Source organism: Dama dama, chromosome 20, assembly GCF_033118175.1.
Source record: "Dama dama isolate Ldn47 chromosome 20, ASM3311817v1, whole genome shotgun sequence".
NCBI lineage: Eukaryota > Metazoa > Chordata > Mammalia > Artiodactyla > Cervidae > Dama > Dama dama.
In genome coordinates this window covers 74,729,898-74,757,796 of record NC_083700.1, presented here as the reverse complement: position 1 = coordinate 74,757,796, position 27,899 = coordinate 74,729,898, and the positions used below count along the sequence as shown (strand labels likewise).

Here is a 27,899-nt window from a genome sequence, read left to right as displayed (position 1 = left end):
CTACATGGCAGCAATTTTTTTTAAAGACACTGAATTCTTCTATCTTCCCCTAGTCCTTACATTTAAAGAACACATAATCTTGTCTGTTAGGTCAGGCCTGGGCTTTCCCTTGTGGTCATAATATGAATAACCAGTAAGGCAGGAAAGATAAGATTCAATGGACAATTACCTTAGGGAACAACCTAAACCAGAACAATTAAAAAACCAGAACCTCCTCTTCCTTCAAAGAATTACCACTACCTCTCCTACTAACACCATGAGCACTAAATTACTAAAGCAAAAGAAGAACTGGAACCATTTTTAGCATCAGTGTGTAGATAGTACGAAGCTGTTGAGGAAAGTGGTTTTTTCCATTGTAGAGTCCCTGGCACTTTTTAAAGTAAAATTCTGCTTTGTATAACAAAGGATTTTCTTTCTCCATCTAACTTTCTTTTGCTTTCAGAAGTATCATTCAGAAAATAATTTTACTTCTTATTTTCTTAGGTCACCCAAAATAAAGGTATGATTTTCCATAAAATAACCTCACATTAGCTATGTGATGACTGACTGGCATTTAAATACTGACAATACCCAAAATTAGAAGAGGAGGTAAAAAAGCAGAAAATGTCTTATATATAGTGGGGCACCATCAAGGAATCTGCTGCTTGTGGTGGCTTTGCTGCTCACATTTTTCATTGATGTCACCAGGCTTTTATTTTAGTAACCAGGATATACTTGTTATGGATGCAAAGAGAATCTCCTCATTTATATTCTAAACTCAGAGCAGGAAATGAGACACGTGGGTGATCTGCAGCTGTGGCACTATAAACAGGACCAGCCTACCTCCTAGTCTAGATTCTAGACTGCACTACATTTCCTGAACTTGAACTTGGGAGATTGAAAAAAAGAAAATACACCGTTTTAGAATGACCAGCACATTCTGTCTAAGAATCTTAGAGGTCTCTGTTTGATAGAAGCCTCATGGGCCTGTATATTTAGTCTACACAGTTGATACACAACCAGGAGATCCTGCTCTCTCTCCAGACAGCTGTGCTACAGTGGGCAAGTATTATAAGGTTTCCTCATCTCGTAAATTAGTCCTTTAACATTTGGGGACCCATTGAAAATCTGACCAAAGCCTCAAAACCTCTTATTCCCAAAATGCACACAAGTAAATAGGATTAAAATTTCACACAGTATCAGGGGCTCAAATGGTCCTTAAAGTCTACCCACAGGTTCCTGTTTATATTATTAGACCAAATAGCATTCTAGCCTTTCTTCCAGTGCTCAAAGTCTGCAATCACACAGTGGATGTTTAGCAACAATTACTACAAATTATTCAACATCATGGATGAGTGTTTTGCTAAGACTAGAGACCAATCCAACACAATCTACATTCTAATGCTAAATTGACCAACAAGTCAATGGATGACTAGAAGAAAGTGGGAGGGATCTCATATAACAAACTATATGTGTGCTCAGTTGTGTCAGACTCTTTGCAACCCCATGGACCACAGACCGCCAGGCTCCTCTGTTCATGAGATTATCCAGGCAAAAATACTGGAGTGGGTTGCCATTTCCTCTTTCAGTGTCTTCCCAACCCAGGGATTGAACCTGTGTCTCCTATGTCTCCAGCATCAGCAGATGGATTCTTTACTACTGAGCTACCTGGGAAGTCATAGAAAACTATAAACATTAAAAAAGATAAATAAATAAAGTCTTGGGAAGGTGTTGAAAGAGTCCAACTCTGTTTCTTGATTGGATTTTTTCATTTGGAAATACATAATACAAAACCATTGAGCCAGAAAGTATAGAGATCCAGACAGCTTTATAGGGATGCTGTCCAAGTCATGGGCTTACACATATCACACCCAAATAAAGCCAAAGGTTCTTACCCTCCTGCCAATATAAACATGTTCACAATGGTTAATTTCAAAGCTGTGCCTGAAGATTCCCTCAAAGGGAAAGATAATCCATGAATAAGAGTAAACAAACATGATGTCTTTAATATTCACTATCCTGGGTTATAATCAACAAAATATGGTCCTCTCCTGTGATTTTAGTTTCTTTCTATTTTAAGTCAGTAGGTAAGACGGAGTTATACTTGTAAATTCTAGGTTCTAGCCTTGGTTTGAAGAGGAAACACAACTCCATAAGAAAGAGGACGGGCCATGTAAATTCATCTTGAATACTGACAACCTCTCTACCTTTACTCACCACCTCAAACCCCACTCCATTTAAGGCTACTGCATCTTTCTGGTGTGTTTTGAGCTTTCTCAGCTTATCTTCTTTTGAGGGGGTGGGGAGAGAGAAGAGGAAAAATTTGAAGTTTTTATTTCTTCCCCCCCTGATGCTGGGGTAGGTAAAGAAATTTACAAAGGAACTTTAAAACTCTTGGTGTCACTCAGCGTGAAGTCACTCAGTCATGTCTGACTCTTTGTGACTCCGTGAACTTTAGCCTACCAGGCTCCTCTGTCCATGGGATTCTCCAGGCAAGAATACTGGAGTGGGTTGCCATTTCCTTCTCCAAGGGATCTTCCCGACCCAGGGATCGAACACTGGTCTCCCACATTGCAGGCAGATGCTTTACCCTCTGAGCCACCAGGGAAGCTTTTTTTCTTGGTGTCACTCAATTCAGTTCAGTTCAGTTGTTCAGTCGTGTCGGACTCTTTGCGACCCCATGAATTGCAGCACACCAGGCCTCCCTGTCCATCACAAATTCCCGGAGTTTACTCAAACTCATGCCCATCGAGTCGGTGATGCCATCCAGCCATCTCATCCTCTGTCATCCCCTTCTCCTCCTGCCCCCAATCCCTCCCAGCATCAGGGTCTTTTCCAACAAGTCAACTCTTCACATGAGGTGTCACTAGCCTGTAATAGAAACTATCCATTCAGAAATGTTTCTTTATGAGACTGTAACATAGCCATAAACCAAAGAAGTCTCTTTTAGGGAAGGTGGGGGAATGGGAGTGGGAGGGTAGAATTAGATTTCTTCTCAGTGGCTTGCTTCAATATAGTTTGTTAAAGAGGATTAGCTGACGAAGCATGGAATTCCTGTTGTGTGGATACCATATTACCAATGGTCTGCTCCATCACAGCAGTTACTGTTTTATGGTATAGAGAATCTTCTGCTTCGTTAAGCTCTCTTTGTGGACTCTTCCCAAGAGGTATCCGAAAATACAGAATTAAGAACCACAGCTCTTGCTGGTGGTCAACAATAAGATCACAAAAGGATTCCGTCTTTTCCCTTCTATAAATCCTCCCCTAATCATTTTAGATAAAGTGACAGTTCACTTTTTACAGTCAGTAGATTGTTCCTTTATCCTAATTATCTTCATCTGGTGTCTACCTAACATTCTATAACAGCTACACAAATGGAAGAGTACAATCATTTCATAAAAAGTTAGGCAATTTTCTCCCAGGACACTCAGACATTTAACTTGAAAAATGACTGGGTAATTATGTTCTATATTTTTACTAGAAATATTTCAAAGAAATATTTTCAGTTTGAGAAAAGAAAAATCCCTTGTTAGAGAAATAATTTGATCATTTCATGTAGTCATTTGCAAAAGTGAAACAAGTTAAGACTTAATGCTCAGTTGTAGAATACAGCATAGAGCTCAAGGCAAAACATAATGACTTCATTACCTAAGAACAGAATAAACACCCTGGCTTTCCCCATTCCACACCATTTATCAGTACTTCTTCAGCCTAAGAGTTCTTTAGACATCTGAAAATGCTAGATTTACTGCTAAAGACAGATCAATCCATCCTGATGCTTTCTGCCAATGAATTTCAGTGCTTCTATTTCAATAGAAAATTTGAAAGCTGGGTAGACACATGTTGAAAAAATAAATAAATAAAACACCTTTTTCTTTGGTCTCAGCACCCAAGTTCCTCAAAAGAAGCCCCACAGAGAGTCTGAGGTTATGCTAAGTATATGACTTGCAGTTGTAATCAGTAGAGTGATTTTACGTTACAAGTGGGTATGATTTCGGCCATCCCAAATCTGTATTTTAAAAATATCGATGTAAATTGAGTGATTGATAAAACACTATAAAAAGAAAGGTATATATCCACTCTAGATGATATTTTCAAATTAGGTAATTTGTTGTTACAGAACAATCTAAGTCATCACATAGATAAACATTCGTTTTTTCCAACAATTAACCATCCAGACACTAGGTGTTTAGGCTGACTTTTTTCTGATATCTTTTAGTCTACTCATACTCCCTCCATTTGCTAACTCTCCAGAGCAAAAACTGAAGTCCTCTGTCCCTTTCAGCTCTAAGGAAGCACCAATGTTTGTGCCCTGACAAACACATTAATCCCATGCCTCTGAAATGTTTAGGTAAAAGTCAACCACTGACCCAAACACAGATTTCGACAGACAGGTCTGCTCAGAATTCGTATAGTCATCCCTCATTATCCACGGGAGATTGGTTCCAGGACCACCCCCTACCCCCAAATCCCCACCCAGTGGATACTAAAAGTTATGGATGCTCAAGTCGCCTATACAAAACAGTTCAGTAGACCCTCAGTATCCACAGATGAGACACAGAGAGCCACCTTGAGTTGGCATTTACTGAACAGTCCAGTTTCCCAGGTGGCGTTAGTAGAAAAGAATCTGCCTGCTAATACAGGAGACACAGGAGACATGGGTTCGATCCCTGGATCAGCAAGATACCCTGGAGAAGAAAATGGCAACCCACTCCAGTATTCTCTCCTGGGAAATTCCATGGACAGTGGAGTCTGGCAGGCTACAGTGAGTGGGATCGCAAATAGTCAGACATGACTAAGCAACTAAACAACAACAACCAGTTTTCAAGTATCTAGAAGTCTCTAGATTCTCTTTGACTGGCTTTCCCTTCCCAGTTCTTGCAGACTATTGTTTTAAAAATGAAAGTTGCTCAGTCATGTCTTTGCGACCCAATGGACCATACAGTCCATGGACTTCTCCACGCCAGAATACTGGAGTGGGTAGCCTTTCCCTTCTCCAGGGGATCTTCCCAACCCAGGTCTCCTGCATTGCAGGCAGATTCTTTACCATCTGAGCCACAAGCAAAGCCCAAGAACACTGGAGTGGGTAGCCTATCCCTTCTCTAGCAGATCTTCCCGACCCAGGAATCGAACCAGGGTCCTCTGCATTGCAGGAGGTTTCTTTACCAACTGAGCTATCAGGAAAGCCCTTTTAAAACTATCACCATTTACAAGTTGAAGTGGTTACTACTTTTCATACTTAGCAATGAATGACAATAGTAGGTTATTTAAATGTTTATTTTTAAAAAATCGATGTAGGTGGACTTCCTCAGGGACCCAGTGGTTAAGACCATGTGCTTCCACATGCAGGGGTGCAGGGGATGCAGATTCAACCCCTGGTCAGAGAATTAAGATCCCAAATGCAGCGCTGTACAGCACAGCAAATAAATATTTTTTTACAAAATGAAAGTAGGAATTCTGTTTAAAATTGCTCTTTCAAATATAGATTACTTATTTTGCATAACAAACATGGAATATCTTTCTCAAATAAAATATACACATTCTCTAAACACTTTTATTACTATAAATTATTCTATGATGTCATTATTTCCCCCTCCAAAGTCATAGGGATTCCCTAATAGCTCAGTTGGTAAAGAATCCGCCTGCAATGCAGGAGACCCTGGTTCAATTCCTGGGTCAGGAAGATCCCCTGGAGAAGGGATAGGCTACCCACTCCAGTATTCTAGGGTTTCCCTTGTGGCTCAGCTGGTAAAGAATCCGCCTGCAATGCAAGAGACCCCAGTTCGATCCCTGGGTTGGGAAAATCCCCTGGAGAAGGGAAAGGCTACCCACTCTAGTATTCTTGCCTGGAGAATTCTTGCAAAGAGTCAGACGCAACTGAACGACTTGCACGTTCACTTTCACTTTCAAGACATGAGTCTGATGAAATCTTGGAATTGAGGAAACAATGACCAGTTTTTAAAGTGAATATCAATGCTTATTCAGTTTCTGAGGGATAGTCAAGATCTCAAATCCTAGCCAAAACCTGTATCATCTTAAACTGAAAGTTTAAAAGGAATAAACAATTTAGCTCCAAATGACTGTGTCATGTAAAATATATAGTCCTTTGATTATTTTGTCTGCTTAAGGACCCTTAAAAGATACATGAAAACTCCACATGTGTATATAAAATCTTAACTTTAATTTCATAGTCCAAGTGTGAAATCTCTTATTATTTGAAATCTGAAACTCATTTCATAGACTGCCTAGGAAAGCTTAAAGAAAAAAAAACAGGATTGGTCCTGACTCTTCCTTCTGTTTGAAGTAATATTGCTAGCACTGAATCTTTAATAAACAGAAAGTCATCCACATATAATAGGATCTTATTAACCACATTCGCAATCTTTTTTCTTCTGCCCCACATACTGCTATCAAAAAGGCATTCAAACAATGATAAAATGTAAAAGGTAGACAGGAGGTTGCACATACTCTTTAACATAAGGATCGGGGGGACACCTAGACCTACTATGTCCCATAAATATTATTATATGTATATGTCTATATAACTCAGCAAAGGCACACCATCCCTCTTTAACTGATGCCCTCTTTAGTGTCCATTAGCAAACAGTAAAGAAAATGCACTTAAGGAAAGAATATTCTCATGAACCCAACAGATAACATTTTCAAATTAAAGTCAACAGGCCCCATCAGAGCTACTGCTCAAAATAAGCATTTTTTGATCAATTTGGTTTTCTTGATGGTTCCAGTTTATTTTATTTATTGAAGCAACTGTTAGTTGTCCATCTTATTAGAATTTTAGTGTGTCCCTATTAAGTACAGATATTCATGTTACAAGAAATTTAAAGGATGTTGTTTAAGAATCTTTAATCCACTCTTTTTCTAGATGAAGATAAAATGTCTTTTGGAGCCTGAAGATATACTTGGGGGAAAAAAAACATACACATTTCATTTACATATAGCAGTGTTTTAGTTAAAGCGTCATCAACATAGGTATTTTTGATGTTTAGATTTAATATATGATGGGAAGCAACTCCTCTGTGAAGTTATTCAGATATGTAGTAGGTTCTGATGACCAATTAGGATGGAGGGTGGAATTTCCCACACATCCAATAATTCTGACACCACTATCTACCCAGAGATAACATCAGATTCCACAAGTAAAGGGCTCAGCCTCACAAAACTGTCCCACTCTTTAGATGCCAGTTGTAAGCTTGGTTGAGGCTTCAACCTTCTGATAAGACTGTAGATCAGACCAATGACTTGAGTCTAACCTCAGAAGAGTCAGCCAGAGACTCCCAAGTTAAGACTGCCCAGATTCCTGACCCAGAGAAACAGGGAGATGATACATGTTTATTGATTTACGCTGCTAAATTTTAGGATAATTTGTTACCCAGCACTAATACAGCCAATACAGAGCAATTATTTAATTTCTATTACAGAGTAAATCATTTCCTTTACCCTTGGAGTTAGGAGTCTGTCTCAGAATATTATATGGAAATACACAACAGGCAACCAGCCCAGAAAACAGAGTACTGTGTCCTTGACCTTCACACCAGAACATAAATCAGTTAATCTATCCATGTCAGCTTCCCATGGCTCCTCTAATGATCCTAATTCTCCTTTTCTTGAATACATTCTGGGAACTAGGAATACAAAAACCCAAACCTCAAGGTATACACATTAGTTTTAGTCTCCGTTTTTAACCTCATAGCAAATTTCCCTTCCTGAAGCTCAAACATTATACTGTATACTCCTCTCATTATAGCACTTAGCTTTCTTAATCGTATGTTTAAGTGTCTGTTTCTCAACCATTTCTCCCCTAGTGCTTTTTTCAATCTTGTATCTTCTGTATCTAGTACTTAACACATGGTTGAGACTTAGTAAGTTTGAATGAATAAATGCATTACACAAGCGATGAATGAGCAAGCAAGCCAATAGGCAAGAGAATAGGGACATAGGAAGTACCACTTGAATGTGTCAGGCTGTTATTAATATGAAGGTCCAGGTGCACATCAACCACTCCTTCTAGCTAAAATGCTATTCCAGGGACTTCCCTGGTGGTTCAGTGGCTAGGACTCTGCACTCCCAATGCAGTGGGCCCAGGTTTGATCCCTGATCAAGGAACTAAATCCTGCATGCAGCAAACAAAGATCCTGCATGCTGCAACAAAGATTGAAGACCCCACATCCCACAACTAAGATGCAGCATAGCCAAAAAAAAAAAAAAAAATCCAAAGTAAATAAATAAAAAATTTAAAAGAAAATGATCTTCCACTTGCACCCACCCTCATCTCCAGTTCCTTGTCAGAATTTTCACTCTTTAATATCACCTCAAAGATCTGTCTGCTCACCTCTACACACACACACACACACACACATGTGCACAGATGTGTGTATGTGTATATGCCAAGGCAGACTTCCCTTTCTCTGCTCTAAAGCCTTCTCTTCATACTCCCACAGCTCCTGGGTATACCTTGGACACTGTACTGTAATGATTGATTATTTGCCTGGCATCTCCACTGTAAGCCCATTGAAGGACAGTGTCTTCATATGTATCTACATGTCCAGCCATCAGTTCAGTGTGTGGTAGCAGTGGGTACTCAAAAACAGTCTGAATTAATGAGTAAGAGATTGAATGAATCAGGGGTAGAATTACATTTTGAAAAATGATCTTAGCATAATCTGTTCCAGATAAAATGTCAATCAGGCATATATACTGTTCTAACTCCTAAGTGGAGTAAAATTAAAACAATTATGTATCACAATAATTTCTGATACAAGAAAATTAGAATTAAAAAAAGTACTCTAATCCATGGACAGATTCCCTATATTATCTCCAGATGTCACAAGTGAATCTGCCTCTCAAAAATTACCAATCTCCCCCTCACAAAATGCTGATATGCCTCATGCCCTCAGAGTCTTGAATCACAACTGAGCAAACTAGAAAAATAACCTGATTTTATGGGAAAATGGGAGCTCCTGGGTTGGTGTTCCCATTTTGACAGGTATATTTTTCTTGGGCAATGGCTTAATTCAAAGCCTCACCAGAAGAGACATTTGGAAACATGGGACCTTTCAGTAATTCTCCAATCATTCCATTGGCAGCTCCCTTGTGGCACCAAGGCATGGAACTTGCCTAGAGCAGGGCTCCTAGGCCAGGCTGCCTGGCTTTGAATTCCAGCTCTTCCACTCTCTGGCCTTCTGACTTTGGGCAACCTCACTGATGCCTGAGTTTTCTCTCTGGAAAGTGAAATAAGACCTACCTTTAGGAACTGGTAGGAAGATAAAATGGGTTCATTCAGGTAGAGTACTGAGAAACGCATCTAGTAAGTAGAAAGCAGTCAATAATTGTCACCAGTAACACTATTATTTCACTCCTATTATAACTGGCTCTGAAAAGCCTGAAGAGAGAAATTCCCCAAGACAGGAGGCGGTAGGGAGGGTGCACTTACTGATTTGGTTGTTCAGCTTGAATGCAATGTCCAGCTGCAGGATAAATAGCATGAACTGGAACCAAGGACTCATCTCCATGGAAGGGAGGGGGATGTGGACAGAAAACACAATGTCATTGGCTTCAATTTCCCTTGGAATCGCTTCCTCGATGTCTCGGATCTTGTCACATTGGTTGGGTCCCCAAGGCATTAACCATTTTGCCTTGTGATGGTTTTTACGGACATCCACGCATTTCACTGACATGTAGGATACTGCCGTTGTGGGTCCTGGAGCTGAAAAGAGAATGTTTTTCTGTTTTAGAAGAATCACCCATGCAAGTACCTAATTCTGGCTAACATTCTTTCCACTACTGTCCTCTCCATTTTTCACACTGCCTTCCATAACTTAGGATCATTAATATCAAGTGTTAGTCGCTCAGCTGTATCCAGCTCTTTGCGACTCCCATGGACTATAGCCCATCAGGCTCCTCTCTCCATGAAATTCTCCAAGCAAGATTTCCTTTCTCCAGGGGATCTTCCCGATCCAGGAATAGAGCCTGGCCTCTAAGTCGCAGGCATATTGTTTACTGTCTGAGCCACCAGGAAAGTCTATTAATACCAAGTGAGTAAAAGTTACTCAGTCATGTCCAACTCTTTGTGACCCTATAGACTATACAGTCCATGGAATTCTCTAGGCCAGAATACTGGAGTGGGTAGCCTTTCCTTTCTCCAGGGGATCTTCCCAACCCAGGGATCGAACACAGGTCTCCCGCATTACAGGTGGATTCTTTACCAGCTGAGCCATCAGGGAAGCCAAAAAATACTCGAATGGGTAGCCTATCCCTTCTCCAGCAGATCTTCCCGACCCAGGAATCAAATCAGGGTCTCCTGCATTGCAGGCAGACTCTTTACCAACTGAGCTACCTATTAAGGAAGCCCTATTAAAACCAAGAGATCTCCCAAATCCAGGTGAGGATCCTTTAGTGATCTCTAGAGGTGTCATAATACCCAAGAGCCTTCTCATTGTATTCTTTCAATAAATAACTGGTGATTGAAAACATGTGTAGCCAGTTTTGTTCAGTTATCTCCTCACGCCAAACAAATGTCACAAGAATCAACTATGCTTCACTTTCACCTGCTTGAAGGCTTGGAGGGCACTGGGGCTTCACAGAACATAGTGTCTGAAGTCAGGAAACCTGGGGTCTGAGGCATGGTCGAATGACTTACTCTCTGGTAATTTGGAATAAATTGGTTAAACAAAGTATATCTCTTCAGGATCCTCATCTGAGAAACAAGATGGTTGGCTTCTAAAATTCAATCAAGATGATTGGTTTCTGAGGCTTTTCTACACTCTGAAATTCTACAACACTGCTTTTGATTGACAGAAAGAATTATTTTGACTTTGGGATCCCAATGAAGGTACCTATCAGAGAGTGGGAACCCAAACACCGACTTGACACTTTAGGGATATACTAAAATATGATCCCTGCATTTTGAGAGGGATCATTTGATAGAACATTAACAACACAATTTTGTAATTATAAAATGGCCATATCACTATAAAAGAAAAGTTCCAAAATACAGAAATGTTTAAGTTCAAAACAACATTTACCCAAAATCCCACTTGAGAGAAGGAACCACTGCTGTAAAAATATGAAAATATTATGTTTTTCTATCAGTGTATACTAAGATAAAAATTCATAGAGGAATTAATTTGTATAACTTTAAAATACATAGTAATATTAACATATGTTTTTGTAAAATAGGGTCATACCATACATAGTTTTGTAGTGTTTTCTTTTCTATTCACTTAGCAAAGCAAAGTAGCACAGTGGTAAATAACACAACCTGTGGAGCCAAACTGCCTGGCTCTGTCATTTCTGGTTGTGTCACCATTAATTCAAGCTAGCAAAGTTAGGGGTGAATTTCTAAACCTGTGTGTGTATTACTTTTACTATCTCTTAAATGGCAATCCTAGTAGTAACTATCTGAGTCACTATATACATTAAACAAGTTGACCTATGGAAAGCATTCAGAACAGTGCTTGAAAGTACATGAAAAAATACAAAATTTTAGCTGTTATATGTAAGTATTTTCCATATAATTAAAAATTTTCATCTAGTGGTTGCAAAATAATCATGTGATATACCAATTTAATTTACTTACACCCGAGCCCCTTGGTCTGAAAAGGTTGTCTATAGATAAGAATAATTCTTTACCTAATATGTTTTGTTAGTAATTTACCTCAGCTCTTCCATCTGCTGCCTTCATTTGTCTATGGCATATTTTAATACTACAGAGAAGTTCCAGATCTCACATATAATCTCTTCTTTATATTTTTTCCACTCTTCTGTATATAGAGAGATTTTCTAATTTCCAGATTCAGTAGTCACCTTTTTACTTTCTATTATTTTTAACAATTTCATTTTTTAAAAACTCTTAAATAGTTGATCCACTTGAAATTTGGTTTGCACCAAGGGATGAAGTAAAAATCTAATTTTTCTAAATCTTTAAATTATTCCTTACTGAACAAATGCTTCTCTTTTGTTGATTTATGATAGCACCTTTGTCTTATGTTTACCAATAGATTTTTTTTCTGGACAACCTACTCTATTCCATGTACTGTACTTTTTTCTTTTTTTCCATGTATTGAACTTTAAATTCATGGCCCAACCAACTGATTTTAAATCATGTAAATGAATGGTTTATATCAATATCTGATAGAGTAAAACCCCTCCCCTACTCCATTTAATATTTGTATTTTTTGTTGGATTTGACTGAAATTACAATAACTCTATAAATTAATGTGGACAAAGTCAGTCTTCTTTCCCAACACTTAGTTTTTTCACCTAAGAACAGAGATTACGTCTTTATTAAATGTAGTCCATTTTGATATCTCTGAAAATTTTCATTGTTTGCTTCATGTAGATCCTTCTATTACAATATATTTTAAAATCTATTTATAAAGCTTTTCTCTGAAAGTAGTGAATGGAAAACATAAATTATGGTTTATGTTCATGGTTTAAATATCTTTAATTTGGTACATATGATACTTGACGTACTGTGCTTTCAGACACTTAATGAACAGAAATCATCTCTTATTTGGAAGAGATCAAATAGCAACTAGAGGAATATATAAAGTAAGAGAAAAAAATCATTTATGACTCAAGTATGTACTATGTATTATTAATACTTTGCCCTACTTCTAATACTCAAATACACATTTTTCTACCCCTAAATATCCATCCTAATGGTAAATTTTGAGTAGTAAAACGTTATAGTCCCAGGAAGCTGGGATAATGCCTACTAAAACTTATCAGAAAACATAACACTGCTGAACTCTATCTGTAAGCCCTTCAGTGCAGTATCCTGAATACTGCAACACAGAGCCGCCACTAATTCAAACCAGAGAAGTTTTTCTTTAAAACTCAAAATGTATCATGAAGACATTTTATACCTAATCCATCTGAAATCAGACATCTTACTTATTATTAGAAATATGAATCGATCAAACTTTGGTCATCCTGACTCAGCTAAATAGTCCACCAACGTTACAAACATCAAGTGGCATATTTAACTAAACTCCTTTTAATGTGGTTAGAGGTATAAACAGGGAGACGAAAGTCATGAATTCTATTTTTGGCTAACATACTCAAACTGACTATTTGCTGCAGAAAATAGTTACTACATTTTAAAACTTCTATTCTTCCAAAATGAACCTAACCTTTTTTCATTTCTTTTTTTTTTTTTTAATCCTTTTGAAAAACAAGTCACTCTCTTCTTAGACCAAAATGAAAAATAACTATCTGAGTTTCTAGTTAACCTCCAAAGCCACATTCCAAACTTTAATAACAGAGAAGCTGAACACTTTACGGGCACAAAGGCCACATTTTTAATGGACATGGTGAACGCCTGCCTTTGTAGCAGCCTGAATTATTTTCATTCTTTCATTAGTCTAGTGTTTCTCGCAGAGAGAAAAATATCCCAGGAATACTAATATTTTCATAAACATTATAACTTGGAGAAGCCACAAGTGCATCTCAAGCTATATGAGAATCACAAGTATTTTTCTCCACTTGAGTAAATCTAGTCTAAAAAAACCTTCTGCATAACTTTAAAAACCTGAAGCTAATTCAACATTTTCCATTTCTAGGAGTGCTCAAAAGGCAAAACACTTGTTTGAGAAAGTAAACAGACATGCTGATAGTTAAACAGAATAATGTTTCCTGAATAATATATTTACAGTTCAAGACAACTTCCTACTCCAGTTAAAAGTGAATTTCCAGGTGTTTCTTAAGTAGAAAGCATATCAATGTAAACCAAAAACAAAGCCTACAGCTACTAGCTGGCTGGCTACTGTAGCAGGTGTTTTCATCAGCTATGGCCAAAACTGTGACTACACAGGTCACAAAACAGTGTTTAAAAGTCAAAAGAACTCTGATTTCTGTCTTTAAATTTTTTTAGAATTGTGAAAGATTTTATTGTAAGAGAAAAGAATGAGATGCTAGAAGCTGAAATTACCTGTAACCTTTGAACAAGCCCCAGTTGACTAACCAACAGTTATACATAAGGAAGGCCTCAGTTAGTCACCAGCGTGGTTTTAGGGATTAATAGTTTGTGTATTTAAGAAGGGGGCTGGATGGATTCAGGTCAACAAACTGAGTCATGTTTGCTCAGGTGAAAGCTAAAAATAACCACTCCTCAGTGTTCCTAGGATAGTAATATAATATCACCCAGCTGCCTTGGCACACATTTTAAATGTCCCTCTACCCATCCATATAACATTTAGTTGAAAACAAGTGGCCTAAAGCTACTTCCACATCAGTACAATTTAGTAGAGCCATCAGGCCCAAAATGAATATGCCCAGGCACTGTGGACGGGTTAGTCTATGCGGGTTAATACCACTCTCCCAGGAAGGCACCAAAGCTACTCTTTGAAAATACCTTCACAAGCTACCCTTTGAAAACACCACCCCATTTTAAGACCAGTCCTCTTTACCATGTTAAACATAAGCTGTATTTTCTACTTTTTAAATCTGTATTTTAACACCATACTTTTGGCCTCCACCTCTCCACTATAATGGAGAACTGTGAAATCTGACACTATACAACCTTTAATTTTAAAGTGATAGGAAATCAATAAGACTTCTAATTCAAGGCTGTGGAAAACTGAACAAACACAACTTGAAGCCTCTTTGAAAAGTTGGTGACCTTTCAGTGAATTTATTACTAAGGGTCATATTGCATTCACCAAATCTACCTTGAGTACCTACTATACATGAAGTACTTAAGTGAACCTAATAGACACCAGCCATGTGGAATGTAAAAATAATGGGGAAAACAGACAATACATAAATAATTACAGGAAAAAGTAATTATAGCTGTGGTGATACTATATTTACCCTGACATTACCTGAGAAAGGGCAATAGTTGGATATTTGGAAGCTAGGAGAAATGAATTCACTAGAATGAGGCAAAAATTCCAGTCACCATTACAATGTAACCTTGAATAAAAACTCAAGTGAACAATGACTAAACCTGTACTTCTTTTGGAAGAATATTCATTGACTCCAGTCAGCTTCCTGTTATGGCATCTCAAATGGCTGTCCAGTTTACAAATTGCTATCTGGCCAACCACTACCACTATCATGCTCAAAGTTGACTCAACATCAAATCATTAGCCCCTACTCCCGCCAAACCCTATAATTAGAGAGTTGGACAGAGATACAAGACTTGGTCGCCTCCTAGAAAAGTTAAAATAAAATTAAAACAACATGCTGACATGACACATGGTCTCCATTTAAGCCAACACAGACTATTTATTTCTTTGCTTTATTACAAATAAAGACGATTCCTTTAGCAATTATCTAGAAGTATTACTATTATGTGGGCACTGTGCTACCTAAAGATAGAGAAAAATGACAGTCCCAGAGCCTGAGTTGCTCACACAGTCTAGTGTGGGAGGGTGAGTAGCTGACAGAGAAGGACATCCTGATTGAAACGTGCCCTTACAGATGTTTGCACAGGATGCATCATTTGTGAAGAGGGCTGGGAGAGCTGCTTGCCTGAGGCCTGGACTTAAACTTCAAAGAGAGCAGGTGTTCATTAGCCGGTGGAAAAGGGGACAGGAGTGGGGAAGGCACTGAAGAAGAGCATGTGCTGGGTCAGAAGATAGCTAGAAAATCACAGTACCATCGTCCCTATGTGTCCACTAAGAATTGCTTCCACAACCCCCACAGATACTAAATTCTGAGGATGCTCAAGTCCCTTCTATAAAATGACACAGTATAGTCAGTCCTCCTGATCAGCAGACCAGTCCCTGGCTGGTTGATCTGCAGATACTGAAGGCTAATTGCATGGTCTGTGTTTGAGGATTAAATTTAAAAAGTGATCATTTAATAAGTGAAAATGCTGGACCACACCAACCTTGGTACAGCCCTTGGCTTTTTCTGACCAGTGGTACAGTTCTCTCAAGGGCTTTGGCTTCTGCTCCCAAGAGTCTCAGCTTCACTTATATAGCAACATAAAGAAGAGACCCACAAACAACAGAATTTTTATTTGGGGCGGGGGCGGAGGGGGGGCACGGATCTTTCCTTCTAAGACAAGCTGATATCTTGGAGGTAGCTACAAGGTAGCTAACAGGGTGCCCCAGAAGGAATGGAGAAGGCAATAGGGTCTCCAAAGAGCTTTGCAGTCTCCATTATCAGGAATAGCCATCACTGAATGAGAGGAAGACTCTCATCGAAACCAAAATGATATTTCAAGATTAATCTGCTTTGGGTTCAAGGTGAAGGAATATGGAAAATAGACCAGGTAAAGGGATAATTCATGTTCATAAGCATTAATAACCAGAACCCCTCAAAGTAAAAACTAATGATTTTAATTAAAAATAGTCAACCATTTCAGAAATATTTTAGAGAATTTTCTTTTTCTAATAGCATCCTAGCTAACAAAAATGAAAAAAACAAAAACCATACACACTGATTTAAAAACACAATCATTTCATGATGTCTGTATGTCAAATCATTATGCTGTACACCTTAAATTTATATAGTGCTGTATGTCAACTACATCTCAATAAAGCTGGACAAAAAAATTTTCTTAATAAAAACATACAGACAACTGCTAACAGATACTTTCTGCTGACTCAAGAGGGAGGTTGATTTAACTCTTGAAATCTAGTCTTAATTCAAAATCTGCTGTCATGATCTTTGCACCTCTATAAACATGAATAATTGATTTATCAATTTTTCATAATCCCATTTATTCTCTTTGTCCCCCAAAAGATTTTGGTTTACCAATGAATATTAGACTTTTACTTTTAAAAAGGAGTTGAAACTGATTTTAAAGGATGGAATTAATGTTTGGGGCATTAAAATTACTTGGTCTATGACTATATGTTAAAAGTAGAGAGTAGATGCAACAGCTGGATAATTTAAGCCCCCACAACTTTCACCTGAACTACTGATACAACGTTAAATGGCTCAATATCCATTTCACTTTGTAATATAAAGAAAACTTCCACTGCCTGGGTATGAATGGTATGTATAAGACATTTATAAAAGATTATATACTCAAATTGGTTCTAAGCTTTGCCTATCTGAATATCTATGCTTGCCTAAATGAGAATTTATAAGAAATAAATTAAGCATTTAAGTCCATTGGACAGTTCCAGGGTTTGCTTAGAATTCTTTGATCCCCTCCCAAGAAAGGGCATGAGGGAAAGAGGTACATAAATGGCAAAAACCAAGGATACCAGATGAATATCTTTTATACAACCACAATTTTTATTCAAAGACCCCCCTCCAGAAAAACACTTATTTAACATAAAGGAATCTGGCTAAATTTAGAAATTAGCGTTTAAATGTATTAAATAGAGCTCCCTCAGAGACCCTACCTGCCTTTCTCAAATTCAGAAACCTCCCACATGAATTCTAGTTAAAAAGATACATGTGGCATATACCATAGGGACAAAGTAGCCGTATCATATTATCTGGTCTAGTTGTGAGGTTTCAGACACTAGCAATTCCTTGAGCTGATTCTAGTTACTGTTCCCACTAGGTCAGTTTCTAAAAAAGATTTCTTAGCATCTACCACAACATGTACCTCAGTTTTAGAATGTCTCATAATAATGACCACTTCAAAATTTTCAGCCAAAGAAAGTGTAAATACTTGTGTTAAACTGACTTAGTGCTTTGGAATTAACTGACTCAGTCTGTTAATTCCTTTACTGAAATTGCTCTGAAGTTATAATGGTCAGACACTCTACCTCTGCCACTGACTTTGAAGATAAAATTCTCCTATATTTCAACCAGACCAATTAAATCTTACTAGATTACTAAGTGAAATATTATTTTACAATTCAATTTCAATTATTGGAGAACTGAGAGTGGATGTACAGGACCAAGATCTGGGGAAGTAATTTTCAGAATTACCCTAGCTATGCCCTAGTGCATGTAATGGGGTACACTAAGTGATATGTAATTCATTCTTGCCAGCAGTTTTCAGTAAGTAGTAATTAATTATGCTAACATCTGTTCTAGGAAAGCTAAATTTTTAAACATAGCAGAACAATCCTCTACACTAACCTACCACTATCAACACACACACACCCCACATAGCAGAGTTGAATGCAAAGTAGTTTGTACTGTACACACACAATTCAAGCACATATTTTAAAACAGCTCCCTACAACAGAAACTTATGAATAAATGACATTTCGACATCAAAGTTTCATAAATTGTAGCAAACACTTGGTGTAATTCATTCTTTCTTTTAAAAAATATTGAAAAGTAGTATATGTTTATATCTTAGTATGAGAGGATTTTAAATGCTTAGCCGGCAACCTCAATTGTTCTGGAGCCAAAGATGTAACAGCTTTGAAGAATAGAAGAATTACTCTACATTTGTCAGAATCCACACAGCAGACATGAAGCACCACTTGGCTTCCATTATTTGCCTGGCTTGGATCCCGTGGAACTGAGGAGTGTTGGAACCAAGAGGAAAAAAAAAATTAGAGTGCTTTGGGAAACTGAGCCAAATTCTTACATAGTATTTGAAATGCTGTGGTAAACATGAAGTTTCTTTAGGCTCAAGATTAGTGCCAGGTTTTTTTTTTCTTTTTTAAAAAAATAATAAAATGCACATAAAGAGCCCTGCCAGAGGTTTAGCACATAAAATCTGCCAACCATTAGACATGCTAATTGGGGGAGCAATCCCAAATTCAGGTTAAAAAACTGACCCTCAACTTTGGTGTCTGGCAACAAAGAGTGATTAAATTAAGAAGCTTGACAAGAGTATATTAAATCACCGTTTCTAACCTTCCAGCTCTGAAAAATACGTACAATTACTGTTTCTCCATCACTTTAGAAATACTCAGAACACTATAAACTAAACACACATGAAGTGAACAAAAAAGGCCTCCAAAGAAAAACCAAATGGCTCATTTGTTGATCCTATTGCTCATCACTCGGCAAACCAGTCATCTGGGCTGAATTTTTGACTTTGTGCCACTGTGTCAAAATCAGCCACCATTCAGCCAAAAGGCTGTGGAATGCAGCCAAGACCACCTATGGAAAGTGAATTATAGCATCTTATAATTTACTACCTTGGCTATGATCTCATAAACCCAGCATGGAGGGCAAACCACCTCTTGTGTGGGAAATCTCTCAAGAGTCCCTATAGAGGCCCCCAAAGCTGCTCTGGCAGAGTACTGGGGTGGGGAAGACATCAAGTTAGCCAGCTGGCTCTACAAGCTGGTGAGCTTGCCACTGGCACATCTATGGGGTGACACTCTAGGGTTAGAAAACCTTCAAATTAAATCTTCTAGGAGAAACAGCTGCTTTGTTCTGAAGTATGTATGACACTCTATAATAATGTCACACTTCTATTACCTATAATTATTATTATCAGACATGTATTTTTATAAATTACAGATATTCTACTTTTATCAATATTATCGATGTTAAAAATAAACATGAACATTAACTAATATATGACTTGCACACTGCATTTTACAAAGTGCTTTCAGACACTTGGATTATTAAACAGGGCAAGTTGGCATTATAATGGTCCCCACTGCATATGCATTAGATTGGTGATTTTCTCCCACCAGTAAGTGGCACAGCTGGGACTGGAACTCTGGTCTTCACTTCACATTTGCTGCTCCTTCTAACACACCACACTGCCTCGATCGCCAGCTTATTTATTAGCCCTCACTACTTATTAGTACCTGAGAGGTGACTTGCAGAGCAAAATGATGGCTAAGGATGACTGAATAGGACCATAAGGAGCTCCACAGACAAGGCACTACCTAGCACCACCGAGAGCTTCTCTGGAAAGACTACAGTCAGCAACAGATGGCCTCCACCAAGTTCCATAAAAGGGTGACGGAATAACAGGCTCCCAAAATACACTCAACTCACTTGAAACTAATTTTACTAGAGTTTTGGTTCTAACCTCAAATTCTGGGCCAGCAGTCTGGGATATTTCACCTAGAGAAGATTCAACTCAAGGAACACATGATGAAGTTGCCATGGAAGAATCTGTGACAGACCTCGTAGGCAGAATAAGGGCCAAGGATACAAATGAGAGGCAGAGGCTGAATTCAGAGCAACTGAAGGAAGAATTCATTGATAATCTGGGTAGACAGACAATGGCACAACTTGACTCAGGAAAGGGCGAGTTTTCCACCACATCCATGGAAACGTTCAGGAAATAACTGAATAGATAAGAGCCTGAACTAAATAAGTTTTTCTCAGTGACAACAAAATAGGAAAGTCACAATGTATTAACACATTCAGGATATTAGGGAATGGAGACCTTAGGGTCCAATAAAGAGGGTCATGGAGTTTACTGATTTATTTTTCTCCATATTCTGATCCATTTAGGAAAAGAACAAAAGTACAGGACATGCTGAATGGTCAAAAATTTAGTGTTGGGCAGTACAAGTTGAGGCTAAGGTCAAGCAAGGTCTGTTAATGACTTTATCTGGAATTTCACAAATGTTAAGAATAATCATTTCCCCTTCCCTGATTACTCAAGAAAAGCTGGACCTTATACTCTGTGAATTCCTTAGAACTGGAGGTAGAGGTACATGTTAAGGGTAAACTGAAATTTTAATGGTCACATTCTTAGGAATTGGGTTTTTTGAAACACTGAAATAACAAAAAATTGAGTAAAGTCACTATAGGACTCCTCTGGTTGGTCCAGTGGTTAAGAACCCACCTGCCAATGCAAGGGATACAGGTTTGAACCCTCCTCCGGGAAGATCCCACATGCCACAGAGCAACTAAGCCCTTCTGCCACAACGACTGAAGCCCATGACCCCAGAGCCCATGCTCTGCAACGAGAGAAGCCACCGCACCACAACAAAGAGTCGTTCCTGCTCCCTGCAAAGAGAGAAAGCTCATGTGCTGCAAGAAAGACCCAGTAGAATAAAAAATTTAAAAACGGTAAAGTCACTAAATACAGGTTAAATATTTTAATATTTTCATCAGGTCCAGGTGTTAGCTCAAGTCCCATCTCCTTCATTCAATTTGTTAAATACCTACAACATGCCAGCATCTAAGGCCTCCACCAGCTTCCCATCAGTAACAAATAATCCTTACACTACCTCTGATGTCAATATCATCTGGTCTATGTCTCTTTTAGAGCCTTTTACTTTATTTGTAAACATAGCTTCTGAACCCTACAAAATTATAAGTTCCACTGGGGAGGGACCAAGTCTTATATAGCATCAAGCACAAAGATTGAATATATAGGTCCTCCGAACCTGAAATGAACTATTTACATTGAAGAGTCTTTATGTCATAATAAACACATTGTTATGCTCGATTTATCTAACAAGCTTTTATCAAACATCCATTAGATTATTTAAATATGTCTTTAGTGTATCACATCCATGGCCCACCTATACCAAAGAACAATTAAGACTAGCATTCAGAGAGTTTGGGAAGAAGCCATGGATGCCTTCTGTGATGCCAGCCTCACAATGGTACATATGCTCATTTCCACTGAGCACATGATGGTTCATGCAGATCTTCATTAACCTATATATGAAATGAATACTGAATTTTGAGGATAAAAATGAACTTGTCCTAAACTGAAACATGCACACCCCAAACCACAGGAAAAAAAAAAAAAAGTAAATTCACACATCAAAAGAAGGTGTATAAGACAAACAGCAGACAAGCAAAAAATTCTTCCAAAGGGTTTGCAGCCAATATTAAAATTATAGAAGCATGTTTAGATACTACTCTTTAGCATATTTCCTGGAAACTAAAGTTCACAAAGGTAAGATAGTTATTTACCCTGCCAACAGTGCCTTGAAGGGATCAAGGCCTGCACAATGGAAAGAAAATAGGAGACAAAATGAGATAAAATATTCACATCTTAGACTTAAAGAATCCACCTGCCAAGGCAGGAGACACAGGAGACATGGGTTCGATTCCTGGGTCGGGAAGATCCCCTGGAGAAGGAAATAGCAACCCACTCCAGTATTCTTGCCTGTGAATTTCAAGTCACTTCCTCTTAAAGGCATCAAATCCTACTTTTGAGACCAAATCTACAAAACAGTTCAGACAGAAACCTGCTGTCTGTATGATCAATTGACCTTGCATCTCTAAATGAGTTTTTCTTTCTGGTCCAATGAATTACATATGAAAGTTCTCAAAAGAGTAGCAAAGCAAAGCAGTGGAATATTTGACATTGAAGGAACTGTGGGGCACAGGATGGTACAGAAGTCTTGAGATGACACTCAGAGCTTCTGAATGGTGACAGGCAAATGCAACTGTGACCAGAGTGAAGATCTAGTTAGGGTAAAGACTCTGAGGGCATGGGAGTGAGAGAGCGAAGTTAAGGATGTCCAAGTTCTTTGCATGGGCCATATCATTTGCTAGGAGAGGGATCAAAAGAAATTGAGTGATATGTCATATGACAGTCAGACTATATAGAAGCTGGAGTATCAAGCTTATTAAATCAAAGAGCTCAGTTTATATGAAGTGGGGGGCGTTACAGCTAAAAGGTCAAATACACAAATGACTAAGATTTGAAAGAGTAGTTAGAATTATTCTAGGTGGTTCCAATGTTGCAAGTTCAAAGGAAGAAAATCTGAGAGCAATAAAAATCAGACAGTCCAAAGTTGACCTAACCAGTTGAAGACAATCAATGTGAGGAGGAAGGTTCCTGTTACTAACACTTGGTAAGTGCAAAGAGTACAGAGGATGAGCTGGCTTCCCTGGTGGTCCTGTGGTTAAGAGTCCACCCTGCAAGCAGGGGACACTGGTTCAATCTCTGGTCTAGGAAGATCCCATATGTCATGGAGCAACTAAGCCCATATGCCACAACTACTGAGCCCACATGAAGCAACTACCGAAGTCTGGTCGCCTAGAGCCCATGCTCCCCAACAAGAGAAGCCATCGCTCGGGGAAGCCCCTGCTCGCTGCAACTAGAGAAAGCCCGTGTGCAGCAATATAGACCTACCACAGCCAAAAAATAAAATAAATCTTTAAAAAAAACAAAAAAGTGCAGGGGACATCTGCCCTGGATGGGGATGAAAGACTGCCTTGAGGCCTTCTCCATCATTACATTTCATGAGCACTCTTTATAGGTTCAGAGCTTCAACTCTGGCCACAAATTGGCTTGCTACTCCTGAATTACTACAAGTTTGAGGATAAGAATCTTGGTGGAATAAATTATCCCAGGGATGGGAATTGTGGCTTTCTAGCACTAGATATACCACTAAGCAGACAAAGCATTCGACCAAGCTTGAGCTCCCAGTTCTCTCAACTGTAAAAGGCAGTGCTTTTACTGCTAGACACTCCTAACTTAGAAATGTTTCCACTCTAAAGATAATTTATATATTCCATGTCATGGTGAAAGTCATTCTTTTTAAGGTTAAAACATACCCTTTTAAATTAGAATCAATGTATAAGCTGATACTATAGGCTGTCATGCCTTACCCATCTAGCCCCTTCTCTCATTTTCCTTGTTATGTTCACATCTGTTAGAGGAAAAGACTGTAATCTCCTACACTTTCTGTTGCCTATTGAGGCCAAAATGGGCTCTGGGTGTTTTCTATCTTCCAGCAACTGGTGATATCAACAAACTATTCCAGAAAGTAAGGGCAAGCTAGAGCCACCTGTATATGTAAAATTTCATCCTGATGAATTCAGCACAATGAAATATACTCTATAATAAATACTATGGGAAGGTGGTCCAATCTACTCATAATGAAAACATTTAGGGAAAAAAACAAAAAGCTCCATTCCAGCTTCTAGCTGATGGCCCATACACTCACAGTATAACACAACACAAAGACATTCCAATACAATGAAATAATCTGGAGTGTGTCCAACCTCTATTTTTCAGGATGATAGAGATAGGCTCAACAGAGCTGCGTCTACTATTCAGAAGAAATGGAAATCGCGGCAAACACTGCCCTAAGCCAAAAGATCATGGGCAAAATTTGCTAACAAGATATCAATTCATAACATTCATTCAGATTTTCATTTAAACTGCTGGGTTCTTAATATATTTCAAAGTTTATTCAGATTGCACTTCATGAAAAAAAGTTCCATAAGAGAAAACAACAGTTACTGTGCAGCAAGGGAAATGTTTTCACTAGAAAGATTTTTTAGATTATTGTAGGCATCTACAAAAACATAATAAGAGAATTTAAAAGTGAGGGCTCTAGGCTCAGAAAAACTTGGGATCAAATTCCAGCTCTATTACTTACTAGCAATTTAGCTGGGCTATTTACTACATAGCCTTACAAAACGCCAGTTTCTCCTTTGAAAAGTTTGCCGAGAGAACCCACCTTGTAAGTTTGTTGTAAAGATAAAAATAATTAATAAAAAGAGTCCATCACACACAGTACCTCGCACATAGCAAGGTCTTAATGAGTGTTAACTATTGATAGTAGGGATGCTGCAAGCAGATGGCGAAGAAGAATCTGATGGGAGATGGCAACATACTCCTTGCTCTCTATCCTGTCTCTCCCTCCTCCCTCCAGGGATGTGTTCATCTAAACATTCAAAGAACTAAAAGGTCTGAAATTTGGGTCATTAAAAACAGAGGCTCTCAACAGTCAGAGAGGATACTATCAGAATTTTGACTTGAACATCTAAGATGTCTTTCCCTAAGAAATATCCCAGGGATATCCTAAGTAGCATGTTGTTTGAACACAGAACTAGCTCTTAATTTTCTCCTCAGTGAAATGGGATTTTAACATCTTTTTTCACATTTTCATAAATTATTAGAAAATAACTATAGCCAAGAGTATTAATGTAGGCCTTCCCTACTCCTCCCTGCAGATAGGCAATGCTGGTCTGCTGCATGCCCTCGTCTGGTCCCCAACAAGCGTTCCACTATCACTGCCAAATGGATTCTTTGAGTTTTCATGACACATAGTCAAGAGAAAAGGGACAAGTAGAAGAGAAGGGCTTGGATTACAGAGAATTTTGCCTGCGGCGGTTTTAGGGGTATTTTGGAAGACAGAGGTTAGAAACATCAAAGAAAATGGGGATTTCCAGAAGCAATGCTACTGATTATGTCTTCTTTACTGTGTTTCACAGTATGAATAGAGAACTTAAGTTATTATACTATTTTAAATTCATTTTTGGTGGATTGCCCATTTCTCTGACAGAATCACTACTTTAAGATGAATCAGTTAGGTCAGTCATGTCTTTAAATAGGGGCAACATTGAAAAAAAAAAAAAGATAATAGGTGCAAAAACTTCATACAAACCTCTGGCAGGACTTATTTAATTAGCACATAACATATGACATTGGGAAGATGGAAAGGACTGACATTTTAGGAAGGCAAGTTAGGGGCTGACCATATGAGGTTGAGCTATAGCTATGCTAGATCATCATTTAATTTCAATATCTTGTTCAAAGTCTGAGCTCTTTACAATCAGAGAGCTGCACATGCCTATTCCCTCTTAATATTCCTGGCTACCCTGTACCCTTACCTCCACTCCAGAATTTTTCCACCTCAGCACTATTGACATTTTGGGCTAGATGAATTTTGTGGAGCTGTTCTGTGCACTATAGGGTATTTGACAGGAGCCCTGGCTTCTATTTACCAGTGGCCAGTAGCATCTTCTCTCCTTTCGAATGTAGTGAAAATCAAAAATGTCTCTAGACACTGCCAAATATCCTCTGGGGAGGTGGGGGATGGGGGGGGGTGTCAAAATTAATCCTGGTTGAGAACTCCTGCTTTATCCCAATCCCTCAGACTTAGAAGAAGAATTCATACCCTGCTAAGCCAACCTGTGACAACTCCCTTTTCAGAGTTTACCACTCGGGGATTCTAGGCCCTCAATCCATAACCATCATAGTTGCCTACATGCTGGACTGGTTGCATTATGCATCAGTTGTCATCTACAAATTATAAATGATTATAAAAGTTACCAGTCGCTGGGTATTTCTTACGAGCCACGAAGTAGTACAGAGGATTTAACTGGGTTGATTTTCATTCTTATACAGCAGTAAGTGGTAAATATCATTATCTCTGTTTAGAGATGAATAAAATGAGGCTCTGAAAATGTAAATAATTCAAACAAGGTCACAGCCAATAAATGGTTGAGCTGGGGTTTAAACCTAAATCCATCCAGGTCGAGTCTCTATCTTAGGTCACACTGTTTCTCCTAATGAGAAAAACTAATGCAGACATAAACGGGAAGTATATTTGGCATAAGTTACATGAGCTAAAATGGGGAGGTCAGTGCATAGATTGTTATAGAACTCAGTGTTCTCCGAACTAAGCTGATCACCAGTAATAGAGATGTGTTTGTTCTAAGGATACTAATAAGTTGATTTTTGATTTATGGATTTCCTGCTGAAAACAGGAAAATGGTGGTTTCCTGTAAGCAGAAACAAGCAGTATCTGGTTGCCATGGTAGCAGAAGTAAACTTCATCTTGACTGAGAATACAAGCACCATATAGAAACAATAAGTATGGTGAGGAATCTTATCAGAAAAGGGTGTTTTCACCTGGAAAAGAGAAAGTCAAGAGACAGAAATGATACAGTCATCTTACCGAAAAAACCCAAATGAAGTTTTCAGCCAACACAATACTTGAACTTTTTGGCCCACTCAACATTTGAAAAGTCACCGTCTAACAAAAGGGAAGCAGCACATGTTCTAGGTTATTCTAAAAGGAAAATCCAGGATTCATGAGTGAAAATTACAATGAATTATAATACAATCTGGTAAGGGAAGCCAGTTTTTCACTGAATCATAAGAAAGAACATTTAACCATCATAGTGTTTCAACTAGATTGAAAAATTAAACAATTTTAATTGTCTATTGAGCAACTGTCACTGGAATGGAAAAATGCTGGCAGGGAGGTTGTTGGGGAGATCCCAGTGTTGGTAAGGTCAGACTCAACAAATTCTCAGGTCCCTTATAAAACAAGAATCTCTGTTTTTCTAAAGAACTGGGAAATTTCAGATTCCAGTGAAAACAGAGGGTGGGGAAAGCTGGAGGCCTCCATTAAGCGAAGAGCACGAGCAGTAGCTCATTGCCATAACAGGAAAGGCAGACTCCAATCTTGCCTGGGAAGGAAATATTTAGGTGAAACAGGTTAAGAGAGGAAGACCTTGTGGGGGACTTTTTTCTGTTCTGAGTAGATGAACACGGGATAGTGCAGTAGGGTTTTTTTGGGTTTTTTTTAAAGGATTGTTTTCCAACCCTAAGATACACTGTGATGCATCTTCCTTGGAATTTACAGCCACCTCTCACTATCTGATTTCAAAAATCCATTCAGTATTTTAAAGAAAACAGAAAAAACATCCAGATAAGGAGAAGGCTCTTGAGAGTCCCTTGGACTGAAAGGAGATCAAACCAATCAAGCCTGAAAGAAATCAATCCTGAATATTCATTGGAAGGACCGATGCTGAAGCTGAAGCTCCAATACTTTAGCCACACGATGCGAAGAGCCAACTCACTGGAAAAGACCCTGATGCTGGGAAAGATTGAGGACAGGAGGAGAAGGGACGACAGAGGATGATATGGCTGGATAGCATCACCAACTCAATGGACAGGAGTCTGAGCAAACTCTGGTAGACAGTGAAAGACAAGGAAACCTGGAGTGCTGCAGGCCATGGGGTCACAAAGAGTCGAAAAACGACTTAGTGACTGAATGACAATAAAGGAGTAATTAGAAGAATAGTTCATTAGCTTTCTTCTAAATGTTAATATTGCCTTTGGCTTCACTATCTTTGATATGCCTCAATGAACAATTCATCACTAGATTCAGAGAATGATGGATAGGACAGGGCTAACCTCAAACTTTCCACTTGGAAAACCAGCCACATTGTAAACTTGTTGGACCTGTCTTGGAAAATAAAATTGTTACAAAGTCAACTTCTGCTAAGGCACACAACCTCCCTTGTAAAAGGGAAGAGGTGCTAAAATAACAACAGGTTTAAAAAAAAAATACTGATTCATCTTACCATATTAAATATGAATAACACTAAGAGAA

At 38.5% G+C, this 27,899-nt stretch overlaps 1 protein-coding gene across 2 annotated transcripts in view; it reads right to left on the bottom strand.

Annotated features, from left to right (window-relative positions):
* WLS (Wnt ligand secretion mediator) overlaps positions 1–27,899 on the bottom strand; it is a 113,442-nt gene that overhangs the window by 63,695 nt on the left and 21,848 nt on the right. For both annotated transcript variants that reach the window (XM_061121643.1, XM_061121644.1), the window contains exon 2: positions 9,431–9,703. In XM_061121643.1, the coding sequence (XP_060977626.1) occupies positions 9,431–9,703 (273 nt within the window). The remainder of the gene's footprint in view (positions 1–9,430; positions 9,704–27,899) is intronic.